At 34.9% G+C, this 20,025-nt stretch overlaps 1 protein-coding gene across 1 annotated transcript; it reads left to right on the top strand.

Moving 5' to 3' along the window:
• Positions 1–18,623: 18,623 nt before the first annotated feature.
• Positions 18,624–19,678, top strand: LOC133644333 (proteasome subunit beta type-11-like). Its single transcript, XM_062038732.1, has one exon. The coding sequence runs from the start codon at positions 18,799–18,801 to the stop codon at positions 19,597–19,599; it is 801 nt and encodes a 266-aa protein (XP_061894716.1). The 5' UTR covers positions 18,624–18,798; the 3' UTR covers positions 19,600–19,678.
• The last annotated feature ends 347 nt before the right edge of the window (positions 19,679–20,025 follow it).

Genomic DNA, 20,025 nt, shown 5'->3' with positions numbered 1-20,025 from the left:
TGTGACAAAGATCCTGTATTGTTGTGATAAAGATCTTTTATTGTGGTGACAAAGATCATGTATTGTTGTGACAAAGATCATGTATTGTTGTGACAAAGATCATGTATTGTTGTTACAAAGATCATGTATTGTTGTGACAAAGATCATGTATTGTTGTTACAAAGATCATGTATTGTTGTGAAAAAGATCATGTATTGTTGTGACAAAGATCATGTATTGTTGTGACAAAGATCATGTATTGTTGTGACAAAGATCATGTATTGTTGTGACAAAGATCATGTATTGTTGTGACAAAGATCATGTATTGTTGTGACAAAGATCATGTATTGTTGTTACAAAGATCATGTATTGTTGTGACAAAGATCATGTATTGTTGTGACAAAGATCATGTATTGTTGTGACAAAGATCATGTATTGTTGTGACAAAGATCATTTATTGTTGTGACAAAGATAATGTATTGTTGTGACAAAGATCATGTATTGTTGTGACAAAGATCATGTATTGTTGTGACAAAGATCATGTATTGTTGTGACAAAGATCATGTATTGTTGTGACAAAGATCATTTATTGTTGTGACAAAGATCATGTATTGTTGTGACAAAGATCCTGTATTGTTGTGACAAAGATCATTTATTGTTGTGACAAAGATCCTGTATTGTTGTGACAAAGATCATTTATTGTTGTGACAAAGATCATTTATTGTTGTGACAAAGATCATGTATTGTTGTGACAAAGATCATGTATTGTTGTGACAAAGATCATTTATTGTTGTGACAAAGATCATTTATTGTTGTGACAAAGATCATGTATTGTTGTGACAAAGATCATGTATTGTTGTGACAAAGATCATTTATTGTTGTGACAAAGATCATGTATTGTTGTGACAAAGATCATTTATTGTTGTGACAAAGATCATTTATTGTTGTGACAAAGATCATGTATTGTTGTGACAAAGATCATGTATTGTTGTGACAAAGATCATTTATTGTTGTGACAAAGATCATGTATTGTTGTGACAAAGATCATTTATTGTTGTGACAAAGATCATGTATTGTTGTGACAAAGATCTTTTATTGTGGTGACAAAGATCATGTATTGTTGTGACAAAGATCATGTATTGTTGTGACAAAGATCATTTATTGTGGTGACAAAGATCATGTATTGTTGTGACAAAGATCTTTTATTGTGGTGACAAAGATCATGTATTGTTGTGACAAAGATCATGTATTGTTGTGACAAAGATCTTTTATTGTGGTGACAAAGATCTTTTATTGTGGTGACAAAGATCATGTATTGTTGTGACAAAGATCATGTATTGTTGTGACAAAGATCATGTATTGTTGTGACAAAGATCATGTATTGTTGTGACAAATATCATGTATTGTTGTGACAAAGATCATGTATTGTTGTGACAAAGATCATGTATTGTTGTGACACAGATCATGTATTGTTGTGACAAAGATCATGTATTGTTGTGACAAAGATCATGTATTGTTTTGACAAAGATCATGTATTGTTGTGACAAAGATCATGTGTTGTTGTGACAAAGATCATGTATTGTTGTGACATCTTTGTGTGCTGATGACGTGTCAAAGATCTCCTCCAGGGAAATAAAGCTGCAGCTGCTTAATATTTGTGAAATAACCACGATATGCAAATAAGGTAGGAGGTCGTGACCTTGAATTAGGCGCTGTCATTGCAGGGCTGCAGGCTTCACCGCACTTCTAAAAAGTCTGACATCGTTTTATTGCTTTCCGTATCCTGGGACTCCCCCTTGCAGGCTCTCTGCTGCCATGGCGACGCCTTCAAAACTCCCTCAAACTATTGCAAGAATATATTAAATGTTACTTTTTTATTTAATTTTGTTTTTATTTTTTACTCATCCACTTTTTGACGTATACACTGTAACTGTGTACTTGCCCAATGTAATACATGTATCACATACTACTATGTAACATGAGGGAGTGGCACAGGAGGACACACATTAGCAACACTAGCATAGCTATGTGAGCTACATGCTAACATTACATTTACATTTTAACTTTTTTATTATTTAAAAATAGTTATTTGTTAATTTTATTTTGTAGTTATTTGCTGGCATTTTAATCCGGCAAATAACTTTCTACTTCACACATGCTAACCATTAGCATGCTAACAAATATTGCCACTTTTTGCCCTGGCTAAAGCTAGCATTTCAGTCCGGTTTATATATTGCTTGAAAAAGTTATTTATTTATTAAATTATTTAGTTATTTGCCGGCATTTCAGTCCGGCAAATAACTTGGCACTCCAAACATGCTAACCGTTAGCATGCTAATATATTTTGCCACTTTTTGTCATGTGCTAACGCTAGCATTTCAGTCCGGCTTTTTTATTGTTTAAAAAAGTTATTTATTTTTATTATTATATTATTTTAAAAAGTTTTTTATTTATTTTATTTGTTTAGTTATTTGCCGGCATTTCAGTCCGGCAAATAACTTGGCACTTCAAACATGCTAACTGTTAGCATGCTAATATATTTTGCCACTTTTTGTCGCGTGCTAACACTAGCATTTCAGTCCGTTTTCTTTTTTTATTATTTAAAATTGTTTTTTGTTTATTTTGTTATATTATTTAAAAAAGTATTTTTTTTATTTTATTTTGTAGTTATTTGCTGGCATTTTAATCCGGCAAATAACTTTCTTCTTCACACATGCTAACCGTTAGCATTCTAACAAATATTGCCACTTTTTGCCGTGTGCTAACGCTAGCATTTCAGTCCGGTTTATATATTGTTTAAAAAAGTTATTTATTTTTATTACTAAAAAGTTATTCATTTGTTAAATTGTTTAGTTATTTAACTTGGTACTTCACACATGCTAACCGTTAGCATGCTAATATATTTTGCCACTTTTTATCGTGTGCTAACGCTAGCATTTCAGTCCGGCTTTTTTATTGTTTAAAAAAGTTATTTATTTTTATTATTATATTATTTTAAAAAGGTTTTTATTTATTTTATTTGTTTAGTTATTTGCCTGCATTTCAGTCCGGTAAATAACTTGGTACTTCACACATGCTAACATATTTTGCCACTTTTTGCTGTGTGCTAATGCTAGCATTTTAGTCCGTCTTTTTTATTATTAAAAAAAGTTATTCATTTTTATTACTGTATTATTTTAAAAAGTTTTTAATTTATTTTATTTTTTAGTTGCATTTCAGTTCGGCAAATAACTTTGTACTTCACACATGCTAACTGTTAGCATAATAACATATGTTGCCACTTTTTGCCGTGTGCTAACGCTAGCATTTTAGTTCGGCTTTATTATTATTTAAAAAAGTTATGTATTTACTTAATTTTTTTGTTATTTGCCAGCATTTCAGTTCGGCAAATAACTTGGTACTTCACACATGCTAACATATTTTGCTACTTTTTGCTGTGTGCTAACGCTAGCATTGCAGTCCTGCTTTTTTATTATTTCAAAAAGTTATATATTTATTTTATTTTGTAGTTATTTGCCTGCATTTCAGTTCGGCAAATAACTTGGTACTTCCCACATGCTAACCGTTAGCATGCTAATATATTTTGCCACTTTTTGCCGTGTGCTAACGCTAGCATTTCAGTCCGTTTTTTTTTATTGTTTAAAAAAGTTATTTATTTTTATTACTGTATTATTTTAAAAAGTTATTCATTTATTAAATTGTTTTAGTTATTTGCTGGCATTTCAGTTCAGCAAATAACTTGGTACTTCACACATGCTAACCGTTAGCATGATAACATATTTTGACACTTTTTGCCGTGTGCTAACGCTAGCATTTCAGTCCGGCTTTTTTATTATTTAAAAAACATATATATTTATTTTATTTGTTAGTTATTTGCTGGCATTTCAGTCCGACAAATAACTTTTTATTATTTAAAAAAAAAATTAATTTTTTTTTGTTATATTATTTAAAAAAGTAATTTTTTTATTTTATTTTGTAATTATTTGCTGGCATTTTAATCCGGCAAATAACTTTCTTCTTCACACATGCTAACCGTTAGCATTCTAACAAATATTGCCACTTTTTGCCGTGTGCTAACGCTAGCATTTCAGTCCGGTTTATATATTGTTTAAAAAAGTTATTTATTTTTATTACTAAAAAGTTATTCATTTGTTAAATTGTTTAGTTATTTAACTTGGTACTTCACACATGCTAACCGTTAGCATGCTAATATATATTTCAGTCCGACTTTTTTATTATTTAAAAAAGTTATTTTTTTTAATTATTTTATTATTTAAAAAAGTTATTTATTTATATATTTATTTTTTGTTATTTGCCGGCATTTTAGTCAAGCAAATAACCTGGCACTTCACACATGCTAACTGTTAGCATGATAACATATTTTGCCACTTTTTGCTGTGTGCTAACGCTAGCATTTCAGTCCGGCTTTTTTATTATTTAAAAAACGTATATATTTATTTTATTTGTTAGTTATTTGCCGGCATTTCAGTCCGGCAAATAACTTGGTACTTCACACATGCTAACCGTTAGCATGGTAATATATTTCGCCGCTTTTTGCCGTGTGCTAACGCTAGCATTTCAGTCCGGCTTTTTTATTATTTAAAAAACATATATATTTATTTTATTTGTTAGTTATTTGCTGGCATTTCAGTCCGACAAATAACTTTTTATTATTTAAAAAAAAATTTAATTTTTTTTTGTTATATTATTTAAAAAACAGTCCGGCTTTTTTTATAATTTCCAAAAGTTATTTATTTATTTTATTTTGTAGTTATTTTGCCGGCAAATAACTAATGTTCGCTAAACGCACTTGGCTTCCTTTCGGCCATCTTGTTTCCTGTCACTTTCATGCTAGCAAAGTTCCGTCTCAGCGGCGGCGACCAGAAGCGTTCAAGGCGCTAATTGAGCCCCCCGGGCGCAAGCACGGTAAGTGCAATTCATGCAACGGCGTGCAGATTGATGAGCGAGCGACGCGGCGACTCTGCTTGCTGGAGTCGCATCAATCAGACGATCAATAAACGCCACAACAAACATCTAATTTGATGTTGTGGATATGAAAAGTGCTTCCATCAGCAGCGTGGACACATTCATCCTGTCTTTTACTGCTGTTGTCGTAAAGCAACATTCATAAGCAGGGGCGACGCGCCATGACGCCCCCTAGTGGTTGTGAGTATCATTACCACTATCAATCATGTTTTAATTGTTTTAGTTATTTCATTATTCTAGTTGATTTAGTTCCTTCAGTTGTTTTAGTCATTTTTGTTGTTTTAGTTATTTCATTATTTTAGTTGTTTTAGTTATTTCATTATTTTAGTTGTTTGAGATATTTCAGGTGTTTTAAGTATGTTGTTTTTTCCAGGTCTTGTAGGTTTTTTTATTTCTTGCAGTTGTTTTGGTTGTTTTTAGTTGTTTTGGTATTTAAGTTGTTTCCGTTGTTTTAATTGTTTTAGTTATTTCAGTTGGTGTATTTGTTTTAGTTATTTCAGTTGTTTTAGTTGTTTGAGTTGTTTCAGTTGCTTTATTTGTTTTAGTTATTTCAGTTGTTTTAGTAGTTCAGTTGTTTCAGTTGTTTTAGTTGTTTTAGTTATTTCAGTTGTTTTATTTGTTTTATTTATTTCCGTAATTTCTGTTGTTTTAGTTGTTTTAGTTACTTCAGTTGTTTCAGTTATTTCAGTTGGGGGTTTTTTTCCTGTTTTTTTTAGTTGATTTGGTATTTCTTTAACTTTAACTTAACTTTAAGTTGTTTCAGTTGTTTTAATTGTTTTAGTTATTTCAGTTGGTTTATTTGTTTTAGTTATTTCAGGTGTTTTAAGTATGTTGTTTTAGGTATTGTAGGTTTCTTTATTTCTTGCAGTTGTTTTCGTTGTTTATTTTAGTTGTTTTAACTGTTTTAGTTATTTCATTATTTTAGTTGATTTTGTTCCTTCAGTTGTTTTAGTTATTTCGGTTATTTCAGGTGTTTTAAGTATGTTTTGTTTTTCCAGGTCTTGTAGGTTTCTTTATTTCTTGCAGTTGTTTTGGTTGTTTTTAGTTGTTTTGGTATTTAAGTTGTTTCAGTTGTTTTAATGGTTTTAGTTATTTCAGGTGTTTTAAGTATGATGTTTTAGGTATTGAGGGTTTATTTATTTCCTGCAGTTGTTTTGGTTGTTTATTTTAGTTGTTTTAATTGTTTTGGTTGTTTATTTTAGTTGTTTTAATTGTTTTAGTTATTTCATTATTTTAGTGGATTTAGTTCCTTCGGTTGTTTTAGTTATTTCGGTTGTTTCAGTTGTTTTAGTTATTATAGTATTTTAGTTGTTTGCGTTATTTCAGGTGTTTTAAGTAAGTTTTTTTTCAGGTCTTGTAGTTTTCTTTATTTCTTGCAGTTGTTTTGGTTGTTTTCAGTTGTTTTAGTAGTTCAGTTGTTTCAGTTGTTTTAGTTGTTTTAGTTATTTTATTAGTTTTATTTATTTCCGTAATTTCTGTTGTTGTAGTTGTTTTAGTTATTTCAGTTGTTTCAGTTATTTTAGTTGTTTTATTTCAGGTTTTTTTTAGTTGATTTGGCATTTAAGTTGCTTCAGTTGTTTTAATTGTTTTAGTTATTTCAGTTGGTTTATTTGTTTTAGTTATTTCAGGTGTTTTAAGTATGTTGTTTTAGGTATTGTAGGTTTCTTTATTTCTTGCAGTTCTGGTTGTTTATTTTTAATTGTTTCAATTGTTTTAGTTATTTCATTATTTTAGTTTATTTAGTTCCTTCAGTTGTTTTAGTTATTTCGGTTGTTTTAGTTATTGCAGTATTTTAGTTATTTTATTTATTTCCGTAATTTCTGTTGTTTTAGTTGTTTCAGTTATTTCAGTTGTTTTATTTCAGGTTTTTTTTTAGTTGATTTGGCATTTAAGTTGCTTCAGTTGTTTTAATTGTTTTAGTTATTTCAATTGGTTTATTTGTTTTAGTTATTTCAGATGTTTTAAGTATGTTGTTTTAGGTATTGTAGGTTTCTTAATTTCTTGCAGTTGTTCTGGTTGTTTATTTTTAATTGTTTTAATTGTTTTAGTTATTTCATTATTTTAGTTTATTTAGTTCCTTCAGTTGTTTTAGTTATTTCGGTTGTTTTAGTTATTGCAGTATTTTAGTTGTTTTAGTTATTTCCGTTGTTTTAGTTATTTTAAGTACGTTTTTTTTCCAGGTCTTGTACGTGTCTTTATTTCTTGCAGTTGTTTTTGGTTGTTTTTAGTTGTTTTGGTACTTTAAGTTGTTTCAATTGTTTTAATTGTTTTAGTTATTTCAGGTGTTTTATGTATGATGTTTTAGGTATTGTAGGTTTCTTTATTTCTTGCAGTTGTTTTGGTTGTTTATTTTAGTTGTTTTAATTGTTTTAGTTATTTCAGGTGTTTTATGTATGATGTTTTAGGTATTGTAGGTTTCTTTATTTCTTGCATTTGTTTTGGTTGTTTATTTTACTTGTTTTAATTGTTTTAGTTATTTTAGGTGTTTTAAGTATAATGTTTTAGGTATTGTAGGTTTCTTTATTTCTTGCAGTTGTTTTGGTTGTTTATTTTACTTGTTTTAATTGTTTTAGTTATTTCAGGTGTTTTATGTATGATGTTTTAGGTATTGTAGGTTTCTTTATTTCTTGCAGTTGTTTTGGTTGTTTATTTTACTTGTTTTAATTGTTTTAGTTATTTCAGGTGTTTTAAGTATGATGTTTTAGGTATTGTAGGTTTCTTTATTTCTTGCAGTTGTTTTGGTTGTTTATTTTAGTTGTTTTAATTGTTTTATTTATTTCAGGTGTTTTATGTATGATGTTTTAGGTATTATAGGTTTCTTTATTTTTTGCAGTTGTTTTGGTTGTTTATTTTACTTGTTTTAATTGTTTTAGTTATTTCAGGTATTTTATGTATGATGTTTTAGGTATTGTAGGTTTCTTTATTTCTTGTAGTTGTTTTTGTTGTTTATTTTAGTTTTTTTAATTGTTTTAATTATTTAATTATTTTAGTTGATTTAGTTCCTTCTGTTGTTTTAGCTATTTCAGTTGTTTTAGTTATTGCAGTATTTTAGTTGTTTTAGTTATTTCCGTTGTTTCAGTTGTTTTATTTATTTTAAGTATGTTTTTTTTTCCAGGTCTTGTAGCTTTCTTTATTTCTTGCAGTGGTTTTTGGTTGTTTTTAGTTATTTTGGTATTTTAAGTTGTTTCAGTTGTTTTAATTGTTTTAGTTATTTCAGGTGTTTTAAGTATGATGTTTTAGGTATTGTAGGTTTCTTTATTTCTTGCAGTTGTTTTGGTTGTTTTATTTTACTTGTTTTAATTGTTTTAGTTATTTCAGGTGTTTTAAGTATGATGTTTTAGGTATTGTAGGTTTCTTTATTTCTTGCAGTTGTTTTGGTTGTTTATTTTAGTTGTTTTATTTGTTTTAGTTATTTCAGGTGTTTTAAGTATAATGTTTTAGGTATTGTAGGTTTCTTTATTTCTTGTAGTTGTTTTTGTTGTTTATTTTAGTTTTTGTAATTGTTTTAATTATTTAATTATTTTAGTTGATTTAGTTTCTTCGGTTGTTTTAGTTATTGCAGTATTTTAGTTGTTTTAGTTATTTACGTTGTTTCAGTTGTTTTATTTATTTTAAGTATGTTTTTTTCCCCAGGTCTTGTAGCTTTCTTTATTTCTTGCAGTTGTTTTTGGTTGTTTTTAGTTGTTTTGGTATCTTAAGTTGTTTCAGTTGTTTTAATTGTTTTAGTTATTTCAGGTGTTTTAAGTATGATGTTTTAGGTATTGTAGGTTTCTTTATTTCTTGCAGTTTTTTTGGTTGTTTATTTTAGTTGTTTTAATTGTTTTAGTTATTTCAGGTGTTTTATGTATGATGTTTTAGTTATTGTAGGTTTCTTTATTTCTTGTAGTTGTTTTTGTTGTTTATTTTAGTTTTTTTAATTGTTTTAATTATTTAATTATTTTAGTTGATTTAGTTCCTTCTGTTGTTTTAGTTATTTCGGTTGTTTTAGTTATTGCAGTATTTTAGTTGTTTTAGTTATTTCCGTTGTTTCAGTTGTTTTATTTATTTTAAGTATGTTTTTTTTCCCAGGTCTTGTAGCTTTCTTTATTTCTTGCAGTTGTTTTTGGTTGTTTTTAGTTGTTTTGGTATCTTAAGTTGTTTCAGTTGTTTTAATTGTTTCAGTTATTTCAGGTGTTTTAAGTATGATGTTTTAGGTATTGTGGGTTTCTTTATTTCTTGCAGTTTTTTGGTTGTTTATTTTAGTTGTTTTGATTGTTTTAGTTATTTCAGGTGTTTTAAGTATGATGTTTTAGGTATTGTAGGTTTATTTATTTCTTGCAGTTGTTTTGGTTGTTTATTTTAGTTTTTTTAATTGTTTTAGTTATTTCAGGTGTTTTAAGTATGATGTTAGGTATTGTAGGTTTATTTATTTCTTGCAGTTGTTTTGGTTGTTTATTTTAGTTTTTTTAATTGTTTTAGTTATTTCAGGTGTTTTATGTATGATGTTTTAGGTGTTGTAGGTTTCTTTATTTCTTTTAGTTGTTTTTGTTGTTTATTTTAGTTTTTTTAATTGTTTTAGTTATTTCAGGTGTTTTATGTATGATGTTAGGTATTGTAGGTTTCTTTATTTCTTGCAGTTGTTTTGGTTGTTTATTTTAGTTGTTTTGATTGTTTTAGTTATTTCAGGTGTTTTAAGTATGATGGTTTAGGTATTGTAAGTTTCTTTATTTCTTGCAGTTGTTTTGGTTGTTTGTTTTACTTGTTTTAATTGGTTGTTTGAGTTATTTCAGGTGTTTTAAGTATGTTTTTTTCAGGTCTTGTCGGTTTCTTTATTTCTTGCAGTTGTTTTTTTGGTTGTTTTTAGTAGTTTTAGTTCTTTCAGTGGCTGCAGGTTTGATGTATTTTCTGCACTTTAGTGGTGTAATGCGCAGGCAGGATTGATGCCGGGTCCTCCTCACAGAAGAAGTGACACCGGCACATTTCTTGGCGTCGTGATAAATCCCCGACACACGCACAAAACACACGCCATCACTCAGCGTCATCACGCCGCTCATCTCCACCCGTGTCCACAAGCGACGTCACCACGCGGTCCCGGGCGGCGTGGAGGTGATGGATGGCGCGGCGGCCCGGCGGACGCCTCGCAGCCGGGCCACGTGAGGCCGTAACTGGATCCAGCCCTCAGGCGTGAGGCTGAATTCAGAATGGCTGACCTCGCCGTCTTGCGGCCGCCATAAAACAAGCGGGCGCACGCCGCGCTGCGGGAAAGTGAAAGTAAAAGTGCGTGCTGAGGTCAACGCGATGATATTTCACACGCACATAAAAACAAAATCATATTTCATCGTTGGCCGTTAGCAACGAGGGTTGGAAGACAAATAAAAAGCAATGGCCTTTTTATTTGTGTAATATAAAATTATTATTAGCCACAATTCTCCACTTTGTTGACAATATTTCACAGCTGATTCCACTGTGGACGACATGACCTCACTGGGGACATCATCAAAATAACACTCATCTCAACCGTTTTTCCTGCTTACCCTAAAACAGAATAATTACACATGCTAGCTATGTGAGCTACATGCTAACATTACATTTAGCAACGTGCTAGGTTAGCAACACTAACGTAGCTATGTGAGCTACATGCTAACATTACATTTAGCAACGTGCTAGGTTAGCAACACTAACGTAGCTATGTGAGCTACATGCTAACATTACATTTAGCAACGTGCTAGGTTAGCAACACTAACGTAGCTACGTGAGCTACATGCTAACATTACATTTATCAACGTGCTGGGTTACCAACACTAGTGTAGCTATGTGAGCTACCTGCTAATATTACATTTTAACATAATTCTAGGTTAGCAACACTTGCATAGCTATGTGAGCTACATGCTAATATTACATTTTAACATAATTCTAGGTTAGCAACACTAACGTAGCTACGTGAGCTACATGCTAACATTACATTTATCAACGTGCTAGGTTACCAACACTAGCGTAGCTATGTGAGCTACATGCTAATATTACATTTTAACATAATTCTAGGTTAGCAACACTAGCATAGCTATGTGAGCTACATGCTAATATTACATTTTAACATAATTCTAGGTTAGCAACACTAACGTAGCTATGTGAGCTACATGCTAATATTACATTTTAACATAATTCTAGGTTAGCAACACTAACGTAGCTATGTGAGCTACATGCTAACATTACATTTAGCAACGTGCTAGGTTAGCAACACTAACGTAGCTACGTGAGCTACATGCTAACATTACATTTAGCAACGTGCTAGGTTACCAACACTAGTGTAGCTATGTGAGCTACATGCTAATATTACATTTTAACATAATTCTAGGTTAGCAACACTAGCATAGCTATGTGAGCTACATGCTAATATTACATTTTAACATAATTCTAGGTAAGCAACACTAACGTAGCTATGTGAGCTACATGCTAACATTACATTTAGCAACGTGCTAGGTTAGCAACACTAACGTAGCTATGTGAGCTACATGCTAACATTACATTTATCAACGTGCTAGGTTACCAACACTAGTGTAGCTATGTGAGCTACATGCTAATATTACATTTTAACATAATTCTAGGTTAGCAACACTAGCATAGCTATGTGAGCTACATGCTAATATTACATTTTAACATAATTCTAGGTAAGCAACACTAACGTAGCTATGTCAGCTACATGCTAACATTACATTTAGCAACGTGCTAGGTTAGCAACACTAACGTAGCTACGTGAGCTACATGCTAACATTACATTTAACACTAGCGTAGCTATGTGAGCTACATGCTAATATTACATTTTAACATAATTCTAGGTTAGCAACACTAGCATAGCTATGTGAGCTACATGCTAATATTACATTTTAACATAATTCTAGGTTAGCAACACTAACGTAGCTATGTGAGCTACATGCTAACATTATATTTTAACATCATGCTAGGTTAACAACACTAGTGTAGCTATGTGAGCTACCTCTTAACAATACATTTTAACATCATGCTAGGCTAGCAACACTAGCACAGCTATGTGAGCTACATGCTAACAATACATTTCAACATCATATTAGGTTAACAACACTAGCATAGCTATGTGAGCTACAAGCTAACACTACATTTTAACATCATGCTAGGTTAGCAACACTAGCATAGCTATGTGAGCTACATGCTAACATTATATTTTAACATCATGCTAGGTTAAAAACACTAGTGTAGCTATGTGAGCTACATGCTAACAATACATTTTAACATCATGCTAGGTTAGCAACACTAGCATAGCTATGTGAGCTACATGCTAACATTATATTTTAACATGCGCTTCAGAGCAGCGGCTTCGTGCGAGCGCTCCTGGAAGTGAGGGCAAAAATACCCCTCAATTCAGTCAATTTCATGGCTGGCTCACAGCGTGTTCACTCCGTGATCACTTACGACCGACTTACAATTCTGGATGTGGAGAGATCGGGCCATTTTGGGCTGATAGATGCGTGTACGATGGACCTGCTCGCTAGCTTGGGAATTCTTCGCGAGCTACATCCAGCAGTGGCCTTTGAAGCAGCGGCGTCGACTACCAGCGGAGACGGTCAGCGAAAGAGACGTAAGCGGTGCGCTCGGAAGCAGAAGCGGGGGTGTCGGGCGGGGCTAACAACAAAGCTAAATGCTTTGTTGTTAGCGGGGCTAACGAAAAAGCTAAATGCTAATCCACAAAGAAGCGCTAATAAGGAGTCTGTTAAGCTAGAACTAGCCAGCGCCAGGCTGGATAATCCCTGCACACATAGCAATTCTTCTAGAATAATATACAACTCACATAATGTTTTTTCTGCGTCAGAGGTGGACATGCATTTTACTGAGGTGGCAAACAATCTAAAAATTCCTGTCATATCAATTCCTAGATATGGTCGAAATTATTTAAAGTGCACTATGCATAATAAACGTAACATTATTAATATTGCTACTACGGATACTTTCAACAAAAACTCCTCAAAACAGCCCACTACCTATAATATGGGCTTTTTAAACATAAGGTCATTGTCTTCCAAAACGTTATTAGTTAATGAAGTCATCAGAGACAACAATCTTGATGTCGTTGGTCTAGCCGAGACCTGGCTCAAACCAGACACATTTTTTGCGCTGGGTGAGGCGTCTCCTCCTGGCTATGCGGGAACGCATATTGCCCGCCCCATTAAAAGGGGTGGGGGTGTTGCACTAATATACAACAAAAACTTTAGCCTTACCTCGGACCTAAATAATAAATATAACTCGTTTGAGGTGCTCACTATGAGGTTTGTCACACCGCTGCCTCTCCACCTGGCTGTCATCTACCGCCCCCCTGGGCCCTATTCGGACTTTATCAATGAATTTTCAGAGTTCGTTGCTGATGTAGTGACGCACGCCGACAATATAATCATAATGGGAGACTTTAACATCCATATGAATACCCCATCGGACCCTCCATGCGTGGCGCTCCAGACTATAATTGGTAGCTGTGGTCTTACACAAATAATACATGAACCCACGCATCGCAACGGTAATACGATAGATCTAGTGCTTGTCAGGGGTGTCACCACCTCTAAAGTTACGATACTCCCGTACACTAAAGTAATGTCCGATCATTACCTTATAAAATTCGAAGTTCTGACTCATTGTCAACAAACTAATAATAATAATAATAACTACTATAGCAGCTGCAACATTAATACTGCCACAACGACGACTCTTACTGACCTACTGCCTTCAGTAATGGCACCTTTCCCAAATTATGTGGGCTCTATTGATAACCTCACTAACAACTTTAACGACGCCCTGCGCGACACCATTGATATTGTAGCACCGCTAAAGCTGAAAAGGGCCCCTAAAAGGCGTACCCCATGGTTTACAGAAGAAACTAAAGCCCAGAAATGATCATGTAGAAAGCTGGAACGCAAATGGCGTGCGACTAAACTTGAGGTTTTCCATCAAGCATGGAGTGATAGTTTAATAACTTATAAACGCATGCTTACCTCAGCTAAAGCTAAATATTACTCAAATCTCATCCACCTCAACAAAAATGATCCTAAATTTCTGTTTAGTACAGTAGCATCGCTAACCCAACAAGGGACTCCTCCCAGTAGCTCCACCCACTCAGCAGATGACTTTATGAATTTCTTTAATAAGAAAATTGAACTCATCAGAAAAGAGATTAAAGACAATGCATCCCAGCCACAACTGGGTTCTATTAACACAAATATGACTGTATATACGACGGACACTGCCCTCCAAAATAGTTTCTCTCTCTTTGATGAAATAACATTGGAGGAATTGTTAAAATGTGTAAATGGGACAAAACAAACAACATGTTTACTTGACCCAATTCCTGGGAAACTTATCAAGGAGCTTTTTGTTTTATTAGGTCCATCAGTGTTAAATATTATAAACCTATCACTTTCCTCTGGTACTGTTCCTCTAGCATTCAAAAAAGCGGTTATTCATCCTCTACTCAAAAGACCTAACCTCGATCCTGACCTCATGGTGAACTACCGACCGGTCTCCCACCTTCCGTTTATTTCCAAAATTCTCGAAAAAATTGTCGCACAGCAGCTAAATGAACACTTAGTGACTAACAATCTCTGTGAACCTTTTCAATCCGGTTTCAGGGCAAATCACTCTACGGAGACAGCCCTCGCAAAAATGACTAATGATCTATTGCTAACGATGGATTCTGATGCGTCATCTATGTTGCTGCTTCTTGATCTTAGCGCCGCTTTCGATACCGTCGATCATAATATTTTATTAGAGCGTATCAAAACACGTATTGGGATGTCAGACTTAGCCTTGTCTTGGTTTAACTCTTATCTTACTGACAGGATGCAGTGTGTCTCCCATAACAATGTGACCTCGGACTATGTCAAGGTAACGTGCGGAGTTCCCCAGGGTTCAGTTCTTGGCCCTGCACTCTTTAGTATTTACATGCTGCCGCTAGGTGACATTATACGCAAATACGGTGTTAGCTTTCACTGTTATGCTGATGACACTCAACTCTACATGCCCCTAAAGCTGACCAACACGCCGGATTGTAGTCAGCTGGAGGCGCGTCTTAATGAAATTAAACAATGGATGTCCGCTAACTTTTTGCAACTCAACGCTAAGAAAACGGAAATGCTGATTATCGGTCCTGCTAGACACCAACATCTATTTAATAATACCACCTTAACATTTGACAACCAAACAATTAAACAAGGCGACTCCGTAAAGAATCTGGGTATTATCTTCGACCCAACTCTCTCGTTTGAGTCACACATTAAGAGTGTTACTAAAACGGCCTTCTTTCATCTCCGTAATATCGCTAAAATTCGTTCCATTTTGTCCACAAGCGATGCTGAGATCATTATCCATGCGTTCGTTACATCTCGTCTCGATTACTGTAACGTATTATTTTCAGGCCTCCCTATGTCTAGCATTAAAAGATTACAGATGGTACAAAATGCGGCTGCAAGGCTTTTGACAAAAACAAGAAAGTTTGATCATATTACGCCTATACTGGCTCACTTGCACTGGCTTCCTGTGCACCTAAGATGCGACTTTAAGGTTTTACTACTTACGTATAAAATACTACACGGTCAAGCTCCTGCCTATCTTGACGATTGTATTGTACCATATGTCCCGGCAAGAAATCTGCGTTCAAAGAACTCCGGCTTATTAGTGATTCCCAGAGCCCAAAAAAAGTCTGCGGGCTATAGAGCGTTTTCTATTCGGGCTCCAATACTATGGAATGCCCTCCCGGTAAAAGTTAGAGATGCTACCTCAGTAGAAGCATTTAAGTCTCATCTTAAAACTCATTTGTATACTCTAGCCTTTAAATAGACTCCCTTTTTAGACCAGTTGATCTGCCGTTTCTTTTCTTTTCTTTTCTACTCTGCTCCGGGGTGGACCGCTAGCCTGTCCATCGGATGGGGACATCTCTACGCTGCTGACCCGTCTCCACTCGGGATGGTTCCCGCTGGCCCCACCATGGACTGGACTTTCGCTGATGTGTTGGACTTTCACAATATTATATCAGACCCACTCGACACCGAGGATGTCGTTGTGGCTTGTACAGCCCTTTGAGACACTTGTGATTTAGGGCTATATAAATAAACATTGATTGATGATTGATTGAACATCGTGCTAGGTTAGCAACACTAGCATAGCTATGTGAGCTACATGCTAACATTACATTTTAACATCATGCTAGGTTAGCAACACTAGCTTAGCTATGTGAGCTACATGCTAACACGACATTTATCACTAAGAGTAATCAATGGAAGTGTTGATTAAAATGACGTCATCATGTTACGTAGACTCCTCCCCTCACAGTGTGGCCGCCTCCCCCTCTGAGTTGTGCGTGCATGTTTGCACAGCGTGCTGGTAATGAGACACCTCACCTCATGCTGCTTGCTCATCTACCAGGGATTCAAACCCCAGGAGAGCCTGATCAGCGCTAAGTCCAGCTGGCAGCACTTCAGGACTCTGTGGATCCACAACAACTTGAGGAGGAGAAGCTGAGAGGAGAGCATTTGCTGACTCTTACGCTTGGGGGGAGGAGCTTGTTGGCTTTAGTCTGGTATAAAAGATGCTCATTGACCAGTTCAGTCCTAGTTCAGGTGCTAGGATCCTATAGACGCTTCAGTTTCAGTTGTAGAAGTTGAAGTTGTAGAAGTTTAAGTTCTAGGAGTTTAGGTTGTAGAAGTTTAAGTTGTAGAAGTTTAGATTAAAGAAGTTTAGGTTGTAGAAGTTTAGGTTGTAGAAGTTTAGGTTGTAGAAGTTCAGATCGTAGAAGTTTAGGTTGTAGAAGTTTAGGTTGTAGAAGTTTAGGTTGTAGAAGTTTAAGTTGTAGAAGTTTAGGTTGTAGAAGTTTAGGTTGCAGACGTTCAGATCGTAGAAGTTTAGGTTGTAGAAGTTTAGGTTGTAGAAGTCTAAGTTCCAGGAGTTTATATTGTATAAGTTTAGGTTGTAGAAGTCTAATTTCTAGGAGTTTAGGTTGTAGAAGTTTATGAAGTTTGAGTTTTAGAGGTTTAAGTTGTAGGAGTTTAGGTTGTAGAAGTTTAGGTTGTAGAAGTTCAGGTTGTAGAGGTTTAGGTTGTAGAAGTTCAGGTCGTAGAAGTTTAGGTTGTAGAAGTTTAGGTTGTAGAAGTTTAAGTTTGAGGAGTTTAGGTTGTAGAAGTTTAAACTCCTAGGAATTTAGATTGTAGCAGTTTAAGTTGTATAAGTTTAGGTTGTAGGAGTTTAAGTTGTAGAAGTTTAGGTTGTAGAAGTCTAAGTTCCAGGAGTTTAGGTTGTATAAGTTTAGGTTGTAGAAGTTTATGTTATAGAAGTATAAGTTCTAGGAGTTTAGGTTGTAGAAGTTCAAGTCGTAGAAGTTTGAGTTTTACAGGTTTAAGTTCTAGGAGTGTAGGTTGTAGAAGTTTAGGTTGTAGAAGTTTAAGTCGTAGAAGTTAGAGTTTTAGAGGTTTAAGTTCTAGGAGTGTAGGTTGTAAAAGTTTAGGTTGTAGAAGTTCAGGTCGTAGAAGTTTAAGTTGTAGAAGTTTAGGTTGTAGAAGTTCAGGTCGTAGAAGTTTAAGTTGTAGAAGTTTAGGTTGTAGAAGTTTAGGTTGTAGAAGTTCAGGTTGTAGAGGTTTAGGTTGTAGAAGTTTAGGTTGTAGAAGTTTAAGTTTGAGGAGTTTAGGTTGTAGAAGTTCATGTCGTAGAAGTTTAGGTTGTAGAAGTTCATGTCGTAGAAGTTTAGGTTGTAGAAGTTTAGGTTGTAGAAGTTTAGGTTGTAGAAGTTTAGGTTGTAGAAGTTTGAGTTTGAGGAGTTTAGGTTGTAGAAGTTTAAACTCCTAGGAATTTAGATTGTAGCAGTTTAAGTTGTATAAGTTTAGGTTGTAGGAGTTTAAGTTGTAGAAGTTTAGGTTGTAGAAGTCTAAGTTCCAGGAGTTTAGGTTGTATAAGTTTAGGTTGTAGAAGTTTATGTTATAGAAGTATAAGTTCTAGGAGTTTAGGTTGTAGAAGTTCAAGTCGTAGAAGTTTGAGTTTTACAGGTTTAAGTTCTAGGAGTGTAGGTTGTAGAAGTTTAGGTTGTAGAAGTTTAAGTCGTAGAAGTTAGAGTTTTAGAGGTTTAAGTTCTAGGAGTGTAGGTTGTAAAAGTTTAGGTTGTAGAAGTTCAGGTCGTAGAAGTTTAAGTTGTAGAAGTTTAGGTTGTAGAAGTTCAGGTCGTAGAAGTTTAAGTTGTAGAAGTTTAGGTTGTAGAAGTTTAGGTTGTAGAAGTTCAGGTCGTAGAAGTTTAAGTTGTAGAAGTTTAAGTTGTAGAAGTTTAAGTTGTAGAAGTTCAGATCGTAGAAGTTTAGGTCGTAGAAGTTTAGGTCGTAGAAGTTCAGGTCGTAGAAGTTTAGGTCGTAGAAGTTTAAGTTCTAGAAGTTTAAGTTGTAGAAGTTTAAGTTGTAGAAGTTCAGATCGTAGAAGTTTAGGTTGTAGAAGTTCAGGTCGTAGAAGTTTAAGTTGTAGAAGTTTAGGTTGTAGAAGTTCAGGTCGTAGAAGTTTAAGTTGTAGAAGTTTAAGTTGTAGAAGTTTAAGTTGTAGAAGTTCAGATCGTAGAAGTTCAGGTCGTAGAAGTTTAGGTCGTAGAAGTTTAAGTTCTAGAAGTTTAAGTTGTAGAAGTTTAAGTTGTAGAAGTTCAGATCGTAGAACTTTAGGTTGTAGAAGTTTAGGTCGTAGAAGTTTAAGTTGTAGAAGTTTATGTTGTAGAAGTTCAGATCGTAGAAGTTTAGGTTGTAGAAGTTTAAGCCGTAGAAGTTTAGGTCGTAGAAGTTTATGTCGTAGAAGTTTATGTCGTAGAAGTTTGGTGCGATGGCGTTACAAGAGCTGTGCGGTGTAGAGAAAAGTGGTCATGTGACTTGTGGACTGTTTAGTCCTACCTCACTCTTGGACTTCTACATCCCGCCCGGTCTTCACCAAAGACACCTTGGAAAAGCTCATCCCTTCCAGACCTCCTGGAGCGGCTCTGGGCGGGTGTGGCCCCCCTTCGCCACGTCTCACGGCACCACCACCCTGGCCTTCACCTTCCAGGGCGGCGTGCTGGCGGCGGCAGACACTCGCTCCAGCTGCAGCGGCCTGGTGGCCAGTCCGGACTCGGACAAGGTGGAGCCCATCCACAGCCACCTGGTGGCCACCAGCTCGGGCACCTCGGCCGACTGCGGCTTCTGGAAACGCCTTCTGGGGCGGGAACTGCGGCTCTACCAGCTGCGGCACGGACGGCGCTTGTCCACCTGCAGCGCCGCCAAGCTGCTGTGGCACATGCTCCTCCCCTTCAAGGGCAGCCAGCTGTGTGTGGCCACCACGCTGTGTGGGTGGGACACTGGCCCCGCCCTCTTCTACGTGTGCAGCGACGGCACGCGCCTCCAGGGGACGCTCTTCTCCGTGGGCTCCGGGTCGCCCTACGCCTACGCCGTCCTGGACCAGGCGCTGGACTGGCGAATGACGGTGGAGGAGGCGACGCTGGTGGCGAAGGAGGCGGTGACGCGGGCGGCGCACAGAGACGCCTACTCTGGGAACGCGGTGGACGTCTACCACGTGTCCTCCCAGGGCTGGAGGCGCAGGACCAGGGAGGACCTAAAAGACCGCTTGTGTCCAGACCCGGCGCTCAAGTGAGGCGGCAGGAAGTCAACCTCCATTTTGTCACACCATTTTGCAATATTTCTACTTTTTATTTGGATTTTTATTGCTCGGAAAAAAGTAATGAGAGAAGAATAAAAATATATCAACAAAATATTTCCTGTCTTTGACTGATTGAATAGATAAGAGAGCATATATATATATATATATATATATATATATATATATATATATATATATATATATATATATATATATATATATATATATATATATATATATATATATATATATATATATATATTCTTACATATATACGTATGTATGTATAAATGTATACATATATACACACATATATGTGCATATATATATATTTATATATATATACATATATATACATATATATATATATATACATATATATATATATATATATATATATATATATATATATATATATAT

This window comes from Entelurus aequoreus, linkage group LG27 (genome assembly GCF_033978785.1).
Source record: "Entelurus aequoreus isolate RoL-2023_Sb linkage group LG27, RoL_Eaeq_v1.1, whole genome shotgun sequence".
Taxonomy (NCBI): Eukaryota; Metazoa; Chordata; class Actinopteri; order Syngnathiformes; family Syngnathidae; genus Entelurus; species Entelurus aequoreus.
Note: the sequence above shows the minus strand (reverse complement) of the source record. Positions and strands in the feature narration are given on the sequence as shown.

Coding starts and splice junctions, on each gene's coding strand:
- LOC133644333 (XM_062038732.1), top strand. CDS start 18,799: ATGGCGTTACAAGAGCTGTGCGGTGTAGAGAAAAGTGGTCATGTGACT.